The sequence below is a fragment of the Propithecus coquereli genome, unplaced genomic scaffold (assembly GCF_000956105.1).
Source record: "Propithecus coquereli isolate 6110/MARCELLA unplaced genomic scaffold, Pcoq_1.0 Scaffold236, whole genome shotgun sequence".
Lineage (NCBI taxonomy): Eukaryota > Metazoa > Chordata > Mammalia > Primates > Indriidae > Propithecus > Propithecus coquereli.
Window position 1 is genome coordinate 1,652,757 of NW_012147908.1, and position 14,285 is coordinate 1,667,041.

The following is a 14,285-nucleotide window of genomic DNA, read 5'->3' on the forward strand; positions in this document are numbered from 1 at the left end:
CCCCACCTATTGAGATCCTGAGCTTCATCTTACTAAGTAGGAGTTTTTTGAAAAACTCATTGCCTGGTGATGCTCTTTCCATCTCCAAATCCAAAGCCCAAGGAATGATCAAAAACACAAGTGGATAAAGACAACTGAACACCACTGATTTGTCACACCCACCAACAAGAACCAACAGAGAGCACAGGAACGTCGTCTTCCTCCAGGCCAGAGAGGGGACAAAGACCTTGACTCTCTTCAACCTTGCCTCCTCTCGCTCCCTTTCAAACCCATCTGTTCACCAATCAAAGCCTAAATGTGTGGAGCAACTAGCTTAAAGAATATCAAATATAAAACTTTACCATATAGTATTTCAAATCACTCTATTTACAAGTTTATCTTTTCAAAAAAAAAAAATGTAAAAGATACAGTAATTCAACACAATTCAAGTTTTTCTTTTCTTCTTTGAAGTTCCCTAATGAGGAATTCCAGAAGCAGGAAACACTCTCTGGAGCAAGGCTGCCATTCGAGGGGCTCCTAGGGAGCTTGATGGTCCATCAGTCTGCAGTTTGTCCAGAGTCACTCTTGCAAGGACGTTTACGTGTGGAAGGTACTGATGACTCTGCTCTTTGGAAGCCAGGTGAACTCAAAATGTCCAGGCAGAACTTCCATATCCAAGGCAGTCTTCCCCAAGACACAGACCCTTTTGACCAGAAAATTCCCTTTCTCAGAAGGTACCCATCCCACCCTCCATGCCCCAACCTTTTGGTGTCTTCCTGAATCACAACAGCTTATATTAGTCTCATGCCTTGAAAGACTGAGAATTCCCTTTTTCTGAGTGGCAGTGAACATAGATGTCCCTTTAAACTGTAGGTCGTGGGGTTAGCCCAGGAATTATCCTGGAAAATCACCAGGGCACCCACTGGTATTCAGCAGCCTAGAGCAGTGCCAGGGGGCTGGTCAATGGCGGGTTAGAGGCAGGCAGGGACAGGGATGAGTGAACACAGGACACGGGGAAACCTGTTAGATAAAGGGATGGTGTCACCCATAGGGAGGCAGCACCTTACCCTCTAGAAAGCAAACACCAGTTGCATGGAAGAACAGAAATATTAAGCCTGTACGTAATTTAATCTCAAGAGGTTACTAGAGTTTGCTCCAAATATATCCTGATGATGTTGGAATTCATCAGAAAGGGAACAGTTCCCAGCTGCTAATCCTGTCTGCCCCAAGTAGACCATCCTAGTTCTTTGATTTTCTGCTTCAGGTTGTTGGAAAACCATTTAAAAAAACTACCAAAAGGGGGTTGAAAAAATGTGTCATGCGAAGAGAGTATTTTTTTTTTTTTGGTTTGGTTTTAGAGTAGGTTGGGTTGCCGTGGTTACTAGGCGATGGCAGCCCTAAGTGGCAGAGAAGTTCCTAGCTGGCAGGGAGGAAACGTGGTGGGGCGAGGGGGTGTTCCCTTGCATGAGAGGCCTGGACTGAATTCTGCTGATGGACCAACAGCTGCTTCAGAGATGGTGAGAGATTGGATCTTACATAAACACTGCCGTAACCCCTCTTCATCCTGCGTGCAAACAGACAGACCCAGCCGCCTGTAGCACTGTGGTCTCAAGTATTTAGAGGTGGGGTAGAGAGAGTGTCTACCGTAAACAAAAGCAATGGACCTGGACTGGATCTCGGTGCCAATGTCTTCGCCCAGCCCTGTCAGACTTAGCTATGCTGTGTGCTCTCGGGAACTACTTATATCTCACTTCCTCTTTCAGAAGGTTGGGGGTTTAGACGACTGTTGAAACAAAATGAGTGCTCCCTAGTTAGGGGTACTCATGAGAGAGTGGCTTTGCAAGCCTTTCTCTCGGTTGTCAAAATCAAATGGCTTCCTCTGCTGATTGACTTCTGTTTCTTGCAGTATCACCGAGGGTCAGCTGAGATGATCATGGAGATGGGCGACACCAGAGTTCACAGAAACGTTCGTGTTGACAGGTAGCAACAGAGTCAGCCACGCTGCATTTCTCAGTGGCAGAGAGAAATGGCTGACGACACTGGAATCAGCGGTCGTCATGGATACCACGGAAAGCTCAGCAGTTCTGCTGGGGCCCATGGTTAGAGGAACTCCACGTAGTTCTCGGGGATGAGGCCAGTCTTTCCGTTCAGAGTCCCCTCCAACCAGCCAGGCTCCTGAGATGGACGAACTGTACAGGAAGGAGAGCGAGTGAGAAGAGATGACGTTACAGACAGGGCCCGAGGTGGCTGTGTGTGGGTGTGCGTGTGTGTGCAGGGAGTTTGAAGGATGAACAAAATCATTTGTTAAGTGACATGATTCTAGGACTTTTTTTTTTTTAAACAGAGGCTGTTAACCGTTTGTGGATATAAGCCTTCTGATGAAGGCTGTTCTGAACTTTCTCCACAACAGAAACGGAAATTGATATAGACATTCGAAATTTTACGTACAGTTTCAGGGGTTTCATGAACTTCCAAAGTTCCTGGTTAAAACTATAAACAAGTGACAGATTTCTACTTTTTAGGTTATAGGTCAATTGTGGTCCATCCATCCATCCATGCACCCACCCACCTGCCTACCCAGTTTCAAGTATGTACAAAGTATAGTGCTCATGGAGGACCACAAAGAACTAGTCTTAAAGATACCTAGCTTCTAATCATAAATTGTACCTTCCTTCAAATCCCTACCCTCTGCTTCTAAATTCCTTGAAAATTCCCTGTGTGTGTGTTTCTTGGTCATTTTACACCCTTTGAATAGCCCCTCTGTTTCACTCACATCCTCTTAGTTTTTTTTCTGTTCTCTCCTACATATGAGTCTGAAAACTGTCCTCTTCCTCTATTGCAACTTTCAAAATTTCTGCCCCTTTGATTTTTCAATTTCCAAAGAATCTATATATCTACTTTTGTGAAACCACATCCACCATCCGCTTTTGGGAACTCCATCTCCCTGGAAACCACTGTGATATTATAAAGCTTATATGAAATCCAGCTGAGTGTGCACAGTAGTCAATAGCAGGAAGGAAGAGAGAAGGAATCATGGGACTGAGAGGTGGGAGTTGTTTGTGCCTGAGAACTGCAGATACACAGATCACTCTGGGGAGAGGCAGGGCTTTATTCTTAATGCATTAGGAAAACTCCAATTTTCCAAGATTGTTCGAAGAGAATGAATTCTTCCCTATTCCCTTCCTGGGCTAATTAAGTGACTTCCTGAGCTTGTTTTAGAAAGCATTTCCGTCCCAATATTACGCTGTAATTCTAGTTTCAGTTTGTAGGGAAAGAAGCAAGAACAGAAACCAAAGGAAGGAAATGGGAGGCAGCAAAAGAACAGAGATTGAGGCTTATAGAAGATCAGTGTCAAACTTGTCTAGACCTTGAATGCTTCCTTAGGAGAAGACAAGGTCAAACATCTGCTATTCAATAGTTCGTCTCCATAGTACCTGCGCAATTTCATAGGTTTCAGGAATAAACCCAAAGTAGCAAGGATACTTTGGACTCATGACAACATGAATCCCTCACAAGGAAGAGCGTGGGAGAGAAGTGTCTGGGAAGGACACATAGATCTTAAAAGCAACCTGACCTCTCCGATTACCAAAGCCCTTCCACGCCACCCTTCGATATTAATAACACCCAAATACCCCTGCCCTCTGCCCATCCACCTGGCTGAAGCTGCCAAGACCACATTGGTCTCTGCACCTATAAAGTGGTGACGATAAAACTCTCTCCCCTTCCGTGGATTCTAAAGAGTATTAATGGAGCCAACGGGGATAAAGCTCTCTGCACAAAGCAAGTAAGTGGTCAGTAGGAAACCCACATCACTTGACCAGACATTGGTCAGCAAAACTCCCCCTAGTGAACCTGGGTAAGGGGCTGGTCTTGACACTCACCTAAGCTTCAGGAAGCCTCAAGTGTTTAGAATCAAAATAAACAAATCAAACCCATTCCCCAAATTAAAAGACATAGAAGGAATAAGCCAACCAAACAAAATAAAAAATAAAACAAAAGAAGACCTTTTCTGCTTGCAGCAAAGCCCCTAATTGAGTTGTGACTCTAGCGGCTGCATTAGTCCATCTCCTTCGGATGTTTCTCCCTTCCCGGCAGCTGTTCAAACAGCACCATTTCTGAGGCGGTAACATTAGAAATGGAATTCACAAACTAAGGGGAGATTAAGAGGGGACAAGGGATGCTCTCCGAACCCAGAGGCCGAGAGGTATGGGACAGGGGACGGCAGGGGACGAGGCAGCCTTGGGTCCGACTGCTGACTCCCTGGAGTCTTCAAGTCAGGGTTCCTTAAAGCACAGTCCCAGGCCACGTGCATCAGAATCACCTGGACGCTTTATTAAAACTGCAGATTCCTGGGCCCCCTGGCAAAGCAATTAAAGCAGAACCGCTGGGCGCGGGGCCCAGGAACCTGTATTTTTAACTAGTTCACAGAAAGTTCGGAGCTCTGACTTTGCTGGGCCCAAATGCCTCTGCAGCAAAGGTGGTAATAAGAATTCAAATGCCACTGCGCACGAGCTGACAGGAGGGAGGCAGCACCCATGCTCCCCTTCTCGCTGTTGCCTTGTTTCCTGTGCTCACACTTTAGGGCTTGGCTGAAGCCCCAACTCCTTCCTAAATATTACCGAGGAATCCCTTCTACCTGCTCCCTCCTCCAGACTCCTGGGATGCTCGCGGCACACCCCACGTGTCCACGAGTCCTGTTAATATGCTGCTCACTTTTGCTAAGCTTCACTTCTCTGTCTAGCTTTTTAGTACGTTTTGGTTTGTATTATAGCACTCCCTGGCTAGACAGCATTCAGTAACTCCCTTCTGCCTTGAGAATTATGATGCAAGCTAACACTTTAAAAAAAATGCTACGGAGTCGTCACGTGCTCAGAGTTTCATATATATTGATTCATTTGACCCTCATGAGGCCAGCTTATACTATCATTATCCCTGTTTTACAGATGAGAACACTGAGGCTCAGGCAGGTGAATTCATTTGTGCATGGTCATAACGGTAGAACCAGAATCTGAACCCAGTGAGCGTGACTCCAGACACCAAGCCCTTTCCACCGTATCGTGCCTCTGTTCAACCAGACAGTGTGATCCTGCAGGACAGGAATAATACGTGTGCTGAGCACACGCTAAGTGGCAGACCTTTTGCTAGTAAGTGTTCCATGCATTTCTGCCTTTCCTCTTCAGAATGACTATAGAATTGATTCTGTGATCATCCTCATTTTACTGATGAAAAACTGAGGCTCAGAGAGGTTAAGCATCTTGCCCCAAATCACACAGCTGGTAGATGAGGGAGGTGAATCAGAGTCCAGGACATCTGTCCCAGAGTCTGTAGCTTAACCACTACTGCTGTTGCTGGCCCAATGCTCTGAACATCGAAGATGCTCAGAAAGTGCTGGCTGGGCTGAATTGCGCCAGTGTCCAATGAGCTATATAAACACAAAAGGTGTTGCAGCAAGCTGCCTGGGCGGCCCTCCAGCCCGGCAAGCATATAATAAATATAAGCTGCTGCTGACATGGTGTGCTTCCTGCCAACCACTTTCTCCCAGCTATATCCCCATATACCCCACACCCCCCTGCGCATGCAGCTCCTGCCCTCTCCCCTCCTTTGCTCGCTGTGGACAAGGAGCAAATGTGTGACTAAGACCTCTAATGGCTGACTGCCCCAAGCAGAAGCCCTAATGGGAAGAGGCACAGACCCTTGTGTAGTTAAAATGCATTCGTTCATTTCATAAATGCTTCCTGGGCACCTACCATGTCCCAGACACTGTGCTAGGTCCTTGAGCACAGCATAGAACAAGCAGATGAGATTCTGCTCTCAAGGAGGGACAATCTATCAGTAAACGAGCATGAAATTTTAGGTAGTGACAGAGGAGAAAGACAGACTGGGATAGGGATGTGGGTGGGTGGGAAGGAGCTCTAGAAGCTAAAACCTAAAGGATCCAAAGGGGCCAGCTGGCAATGAGGGGGAAATACAATTCAAAGGCCCTAAGATGGGGAAAAGCGTGGGGTGATTTTAGAACAGTGCTCTGCAAGTGTTTCTTAAAGGGCCTGATAATAAACGTGTCTCTCAACTCAGCTCTGCCACTGCAGTGCCATAGATAATATGTAGACAAAGAGGCATGGTGACTGTGTTCCAGGAAAGCTTTATTTACAAAAACAGGTGGCGGGCTGGATTGGACCAGCAGGTCATAGTTTGCTGACCCTACTTGAGAACATAAAGGCCTGTGCGGCGGCAGTGTGTAATCTGAGGGTCAGAGGAGGTCAGAGGGGCCGTAGCTGGGCCACGGAGAGCCTTGTTAGTTAACGCTCAGAGCAACAGGAGGCCACTGAAGGATTTTAAGCAGGCGAATAACATGATTTCCATTTTGCAAAGATCACTCTCGCTGCTATGTAAAGAATGGGTTATGGGGCAAGAGTGGAAGCAACAAGACCTGTTAGGTGGCTGGCAGAGATGCCCAGATGAGAGGTGGAGTTGGCCTGGGCTTGAGTGTCACAGTGGAGATGGCTGGGGAGGCTGACAGCCACCCCCTGAGGAGCTCTCCTGTAACCCCATTTCCTGGGCAGCTCGGGGGCTTCCTGAAGAGGATGTTCTCTATCAGCAAAGGAAACTGGGGACAGCCCTGCCTGGCACCGGCGCTGCACTATGTACCACGGGAATCTGATGGATCCGGCCCATCTCAGATCTTGATAAAAGTATCCCCGGAACCCAATTTTAGTGACTGCCACATGAATTTTCCAAGTAGCACTAATCATGTTGCTTCCCGATGACTAACGTTCCTGAGAACACGAGTTCTCTCTCTTTCCAGTTACTGTTTGAGGTGCTCTTGGCGAAGTGGACAGTTTCCTAGTAGGTTGGCAAGGGCCGGCGCTGGAGTTATTTCCAAGTATTGTGCGTCCCTTCCCCGCTGCACAAAGTCCATGAGCTGACTGAGAGGCAGCCACTCTGGAGCACGACACCGGCCCCTGGAATCCAACGGCTTAGAGATTAATCATTACGAAAGAACAGACTTTCCCCTCCGTGTGCTCCTCCCTCTTCCTCCTCGTTATTCATTCTTCTTAAATTCTTCTTAATCCTGAAGAAAAAAAAGCACGTGTGCATGCACACACACACACACACACACACACACACACACGTGTCCACTTTCTTCTGATTAATTACTCTGACAGCTACAGAGCATCCCAGTTAAACAGCCCCTTACCTACTAAATCCAGCAGTGAGCTAACAAGAGACAGACCAGGGAAGAAGACCCCCTACCTAACATGGCAATAGTTTTTTCTCCTGAATTGCCTGATTTCTCCTACAGAGGCGAAGAGGGGTGAGCCACAGGGTACACGTAAGCCTTTTCCTCTAGAAATGGGACCTCATAACATATTATCAGCCCAATCAATCTAGACAGTGGGTTAACATTTTGTCAGATCCACCTTCGGCTGCGGCCCAGTAAACACTGGGAGGTGTTTTCTTTCAGGTTTAATTTGGCCTTTTGCTCTTCAGGGAATTTGAAAGGTCACTGGCACTGCTGGTTAAAAACAAACCAGCTTCAGTGAATCCTGCCATGACTCCCAGCAGAGACCCCGGAAAGGTCTGGGTGAGGACTCTGACTCTTTAAATCAAACTTCTCCCCTGCTCTCAGGTGTCTTCACGTGCAGGCTTTGCGGCGACAGAACCTGCCAGGCAGGGCATCCTGCTGGGAAGGAGAGGACTCTGGAATTAAAAATCACCAGGTATATTTTCCCCTGTTGTCTTTTTTTTTTTCTTTTTTGGTTAACTATTTAAACTACTTCAAAAAGGAGACTTAACAACGAGAGAAGGCAAGATTGTAAAATGGTGTGACCGCTTTGCAGAACAGCTTGACATTTCCTCAAACAGCAAGCACAGAGTTACATATGACCCAACCCAATAATCCCACTCCTAGGTCTATCCCCAAGAGAACTGAAAACGTTTGTCTTCACAAAAACTTATACACAAATGATCACAGTAGCATTATTCAAACAGCCACAAAGTGGAGACAATCGAAATGCCCATCAACTGACGAGTGAGTTTAAATAAAATGTGGTTATAGCACACAAAGGAACGAAGTTCTGCTACATGCTACATCACGGATGAACCTTGAAAACATTATGCAAAGTGAAAGAAGCCAGTTACAAAGATCACATTTCATATAACTTCATTTATATGAAATGTCCAGAGCAGGTACAGAAACAAAGTAGATTAGTGGTTGCCTTGAGCTAGATGGAGGAGGGTTAGGGATAAATGGGGCGTGACTGCTAAAGGTATAGGGTTTCTTTTGGGAGTGATGAAAATATTCTAGAATTAGATGGCGGTGACGGTTACACAACTCCAAATATACTAAAAACCACTGAATTGTACATTTTAAATGGGTAAATTGTATGTTGTGTGGATATCTCAATAAAACTTTTATTAATAAAAGCAGAAAGAAGATTGCACTCAACCAAAAGGAGTCACAAATAAGACACACAAGCATACATGTGCCGTTTGATAGTTTAAACCAATTCTGTCCCTGGGATCAGGGGTCCTTTGTGTTGTCAGGGTGAACAGCTGATGGGAACACGATGTTCCCTTGCCCATGTGAACGGTGAATTGGGACTCAGAGGACAGACCTTTAAGCCCTGGATTCACCTGTAAATGAAGGAATCTCTCGAAGTCTGCTCATCTACAGGCAGAAGCCCCTCCCCTGCTGACAGAGCAGGGCACAGAAGCCTGAGCGATGTCGCCCATTCTGGTCCGTCTGGCCCGAAAGCTGTGTCATGTTATGGCGGGGCTGGGACTCCCCCGCCTGGGCCTGTGCAGGAGACACTCCCCAGTGACGTGGCTTTGGACAGCCTCCAGCAGAGCCACTGCACCTGCGGTCTGCCCGGCCTGAAAACACCAGCTGCTGACAGGAGAGGTGGCTGGGCTGGCTGTTTGCGCACTTTGATTTGTAAAGGGCCCAAATCAAAGTTAATGGAGCAAAGGTTTAAGGACAATGCTTTTGGCTTTGAGAACCTTAGAAGGGGATGCAGACTCAGCAGGCCACCTGCAGTTCTGGGCTCACCCCCACTCCTGCTGGCCCAGAAGGCCAAGGCTTGAGTGTGACCGAGGGCCTCCCTAGGGCTCTGTGCCTCATTTCCCATACTGTCTACCTGTGGGTACCTCGACGATGCTGGATGCAGGGCTGGGCACGCAGAGTGGCAGCCCCTTTGGACAAGGGTGCAGTCAAGGGCTGGTTCCCAGGAGCCTGTTTCTGCTCTGGCATGGATGTGAGGCCCTTACAGATACAGCCAGGAGCCAGAAGGACAGCTGCAGCACCGTCTGCCCAGCCAAAGCCAGGCCTGGGCCGTGTTAGCTAACAAGGAAAAACCGCCATAGTGAACGAGGACAGTATCAGGGTTTTTTCCTAAGACAGATGTGATGATGATGACGATGATGATGACACTAACAGTCATAACAATAACAACATGTTGACGCTTAATATGTGTTGAGCACCATTTTAAACACATGACATGGATTATCTCCCAAAGCCACTGCCAGGTACTGGGCTGAGTCCCTCCCGGGCACAATCTCATTTAATGTTCATAACAACTCAACGAGGAGCTGATTATACTTGTCTACTCTTTGTAACGCCTCCCGAAGCCCTGCAGCCGCTGTCTTGGTTTGGGAAAAGACATAGAAACACGCACGCATGCACACACACACACACACACACACACACACGCACACACACACTTTTTTGGTTTTACCCATTCTATCGAGATTTTTCTTCGGTCGGAACTTTGCAAACACCAGTTATTTATTTATCTGCTCTCTCCCCGTATGTCTGCGAGGGGATGAGAAACTCACCGTTATCGAAGACCGTGCCTGCCGTGAATGAAAGTTCTGAGTCATGTTCAGCTTTGCAGGCGTACAAGGCTTTCGCCTTCCGGAACGGTGTGCTGTGTGAAAACAGGAGTTTATTTAACATTTTTAGAAAACCCGTAGAAAGCCCCCGACATTTAATCTCTCTCCTTCCCTTTCTCTACAAGCCACCTAGTCCTCTCTCGTGGGAAGAGCCTGACAAGGCAGCCAGATGGCAAAACATGAGGTGGAAAAGTTGTAAAGGTCACAGGAGAAAAATGAGAAATATTCAGAGAGAAGCCAGAAGCGCCAAGAAACCACACTTCTTCCGGGGTCACGCTGTGCCGTGTTAAAACTTTACCTGGGAGTTTCAACAGCTGAGCAGTGGGAGGGCTGCCTGGGCCCCATTTTTGGAGCAGGAGTAACCTTGGGGGAAGGGCGGGAAGCAGAGGCAGGAAAGAACTTCCAAGTTGCTCTGGAAAACACTCCCAACAGACCCAGCTGAAAGCTGGCAACGTTCAGGGAGTCAAAAAGGAGAAATTCTAGCAAAGCCAAGTTTCGGCTCCAGGCCACCGGCTGACATTACCTCTCCCAGATGTTGCTTATTTTGCAGTAGGCTGGGTCTTGCTGCTGGGGCAGGATTCCAGAGCTGGAACTCCCCGACCCCCAGGGAAGGGCAGGGAGTAGGAAAGTTGTGTGTGTGAGCAGCTACACATGTGTGTGCATGAGCCCCCATGTGCACCTGCATGGGGAGTGTGGGGAAGAGGAAGAGGGGCGAGGGGACACAGTGCATTTCAATTTTCCCTTCTCACGTCCAGAGTGTGTTGACACCACTCTCACTGTGCATCAGGATCACTTGAGGGGCATTTAAAAAACGCAGATGTCTGGGTTCAACCCAGGTGTGCAGACAGAAATACAGGCGTCGGTATTTTTAAAGAAGCTCTCCAAGGGATTCCTGTGTGTAAGCCGGGTTGAGAACCATTGTTCTAGAGCAGAGGATGGCAAACTGTTTTCTGTAAAGGCCCAGACAGTGAATATTTTGGGCTTTGCAGGCCATGTGGTCTCTGTTATGCAGAGTAATCAGAGGAAATGATTTTCCAGAATTTGTTGCTGGGCCGCAGTTTACTGTCATTCTCTCTAGTTTTCTAGTAGCCAAGAGACGAAGGCCAGGTGGGAGAAAATTGGGAAAGTGGGACCACTGGGAACGAAGGGAAGATGAGCCTTTGGTATTCATCCTCTCCAGCTGGAAGACAGCTCTTCCCGTCTGATTACGATTAAAGAATAAAGTTCAGGACAAGGGGCACCTTCTGTGACCTAACTCAACCAAGTCTGTGTGCTGACTAGCAAAGGCCAAACGTCCAACGTGCACTTCTCCAGGGAGGGACATCAAAGTCTTTATTGATTTACTTTTTTTGAGGAGGTGGGAAGCAGAGAGGAGAAGTGACCTGGCTGCGAAAACGGCCAAAAAAGCTATACTGACAGGCACGTGGAACTGGCCGCAACATTGAAGATGGAAGGAGAATCCAGTCCCCATTGGCCAGGGTCTTAGAGACCAGGTTTCCAGGCAGCGTTGCTGGGTACAGTGCAGAGACCAGGGGAGGGGGAATAAAGGGCCAGGGAAGCATCTGAGGCAAGGTTTCTCTGGCTGGATTTTTGTAGAGGTTACTTATTAATCTCATTAAATAAAGGTAATGGGGCAAAACAGGGATAAGTCAGGGAAACCAGCCGGGGGATTTGGCAGGCAGAAAGCAAAGGGAGTGGTCTCAGGGGCCCACGATTCTCATTCAAAAGGAGTAACTTTCCACTAATATTAGGGTTTTGAAATTGAATGATAAAGTGACAATAAAATAGTACATAAAAAAAAAAAACTCCCACAAAGGTCAGGAAAGGGCCTTGTTTTTCTATCAGCTTAATAGGTGACTGACAGTCTGTGGGAGGGTCTTTTCCCCTGAGACCCCCCCCCCCACTCCCTCAGGTTGGGCAGAGATTGGGAGGGACAACAAAAGAGGTGCTTTTAAAAGGGGCCACAGGAGTAGGGTTGCCAGGCAAAATATAGGACACCGAGTTACAGTTTGATTTCAGATAAACAACAAATATTTTTTTAGTGCATATATATATATGTGTGTGTGTGTGTGTGTGTGTGTGTGTGTGTGTGTGTGTGTGTGTCCCCCAGCCAATATTTGGGACATATATATACTGAAAAATTATTTCTTGTTGATCTACAATTCAAATTTCACTGGGTATGCTGTGTTTTTATTTTATTTGCTAAATCCGGCAACCCTACTCAGGGGAAAGTCTTATCTTTTAAAAAGTTTGTCAGCCCAACAAGTCCAGTGTCTCTTAACTCTCTCTCAAAAGCCTTGAGCAGTTTGTTTTAGGTAGGGTTCCTACCCAAACAGATCCTGTTGGCAGAGAGATTGTATTTGTAGGCTTTGGCTTTGATTAAAAAAATTTAAAATCCCCACCGAGCATCGTTGGTTCTTTGGCTCCCTTTTCCCTGCTGTGCATCTCAACACTGGACACAGACAGCCTGTCACAGCGCCCTTCAGACCTCGGCTGGGCCCTTTAAGGGCACGAGCGAGTGTGGCTCCTTGTGCTAGTTCACTTTCAATTTTCGCCTCTGAGCATGGCACTAGGCCTGGAAAGCACTCCGAACTGCTTCCCTCAAATGCCCTTGCAAGCTTTGCAAAATGACAGCCCACTCTCCAGTGTGTGGCATCATGACCGGGAGGTGGGGCCAGCTAGACTGGCAGGTGGCAATGGCTTGATCATTTAGGCCCAATTTCCAGTAGCGCCTGTGCAAATGCAAGTTACGGGTTTGGGGCTAAGGGCTTTTCTGGAGGGGAGGGGGACGGGCAAGAGAAAGGGAAGGGAAATGGGAAGGAAACGCTCCTCCAGTGCCCTTTCTCTGCTGTGCTGCAAAACGCAGCTTCGTTCCTGAGCCTGAACAAGCAAGCTCCAAAAAATGGTTTGAAGAGAGGACAGGAAGCCATTTCTAGAGGAGACATCATGCAGAAGTTCATGGGATCATGAATTAGGTCTAATTCAGAATTTATTTTTCAAAGCTTTGCCCAGGGAAGGAAATCTGAAGCTTCATGTTCTAAAAGTGGATTCAAGGGAAGACCCCACTGGACCTGAATAATGGGTGTATGCCCCCACCTCTTGGCTGTACACTGCAATAGCAGTTAGGGGATTTGGGCCCTCTCTGTTCCTCTGATGGGCTAGTTCCCCGCAGTGTCCCTATCTGTGCTCACCTTGGCATACACTTAGCTCAGTGACAGCCAATTCCAAGCCCTACGCTGCCTTGCCTATTTCAAAATGGCAGCATCCTAAAGGACGTCCAAGTGGTGCCATCCTAACAATGGCCAGAGAGGGCAGTACTGAGTAACCATGACCCCAAGCATACCGGGTGAGCAGATTCTATTGCCACGGACTGTCCTTTGCCAATCTGGAAATAATTTGGGAGGTGGAAAGGAGTAGCTGAAAAAACAATAAGCTGGACATATTTTGGGAGATGAAGAGATACTTGGACAAGCAACAGGGTCCCACAGCTCAGAGACACAAAAAATTCAAAACTCTCACAGCAGAGAGTCCATGTCAATTTTTTAGCTGAATGATTCCACTGCCCTGAGTCCTTTAACCCATTTTGTCCAAGGAGCCAATGTTTTGAAGAATTTACTCCCTTTCAATGAAAACGAAGCAGGCAAATTCTCCTAATGCCCAAGCCTCTCTAACAAGTGAGGCATTTTGGAAGGTGACTGTCTCTGGTTACTGTAGTTTGCTCTGGTTCAGGTCCTCATGGGGCAGTCAGGGATCTAACCAGAATAATCCATACCAACTCTGGTATCCTAGAAAATGAATGTCTCTCAAAGTGCCCAGAAGATGCCTAAGAAATAATTAGGAAATAACCTGGATGTTATATCAGGAAAATATGGTATGTTTTTTTTCTTACCTTATTTATAGAGTCAGAAAAAAAAAATACTGAAAAGCTATCTTTCCCATCATCCAGGATAAAGCCAGGTAGAAAACTGTATCAAACCTAAAGGAGCAGGCCAGGCTCTGGGGCTGGGAGCTACAGAGAAACTTAAAGTTGGGGTTACCCATGTTTGGAGGAAGCAGTGCTGGGCTGAGGGGAGAAGTCCTGAATCCTGGATTGGCTCTCATTTAATCATGTGACTGTGTCCAAGCCACCTTGCTGTGCCTTAGTTTTCCTTTTCTATAATAGGGTTCAGGCCATTTCTCTTCTCACTCTCACATGAGGGCAGAATGAAATGATGGATGTGGAAGTGCCTGGTGGGGATAAAGTAATATATGTATCTGTGTATATAAATAGCATGGGGTTTTCTTTTTTTAAAAGTGAGACTCAGCTTTATAAATTATTTAAGCCTCTCTGCTGGATCCACCCCTTAGGGGAAAAAGATGGACGAGAGAATACTGCCAAAGCCCAAAATGCTTATGACGCCTATAACTGGGCTCCA

The 14,285-nt window shown here is 47.0% G+C and overlaps 1 protein-coding gene across 1 annotated transcript in view; it reads right to left on the reverse strand.

Moving 5' to 3' along the window:
• Window positions 1-483: 483 nt before the first annotated feature.
• Window positions 484-14,285, reverse strand: part of ARHGAP26 (Rho GTPase activating protein 26) — a 334,209-nt gene continuing 320,407 nt past the window's right edge. The window contains exons 22-23 of the mRNA XM_012645781.1: window positions 9,814-9,905; window positions 484-2,168 (exon numbers count right to left, since the gene is read on the reverse strand). Coding sequence (XP_012501235.1) covers window positions 2,080-2,168; window positions 9,814-9,905 — 181 coding nt within the window. The 3' untranslated portion in view covers window positions 484-2,079. The remainder of the gene's footprint in view (window positions 2,169-9,813; window positions 9,906-14,285) is intronic.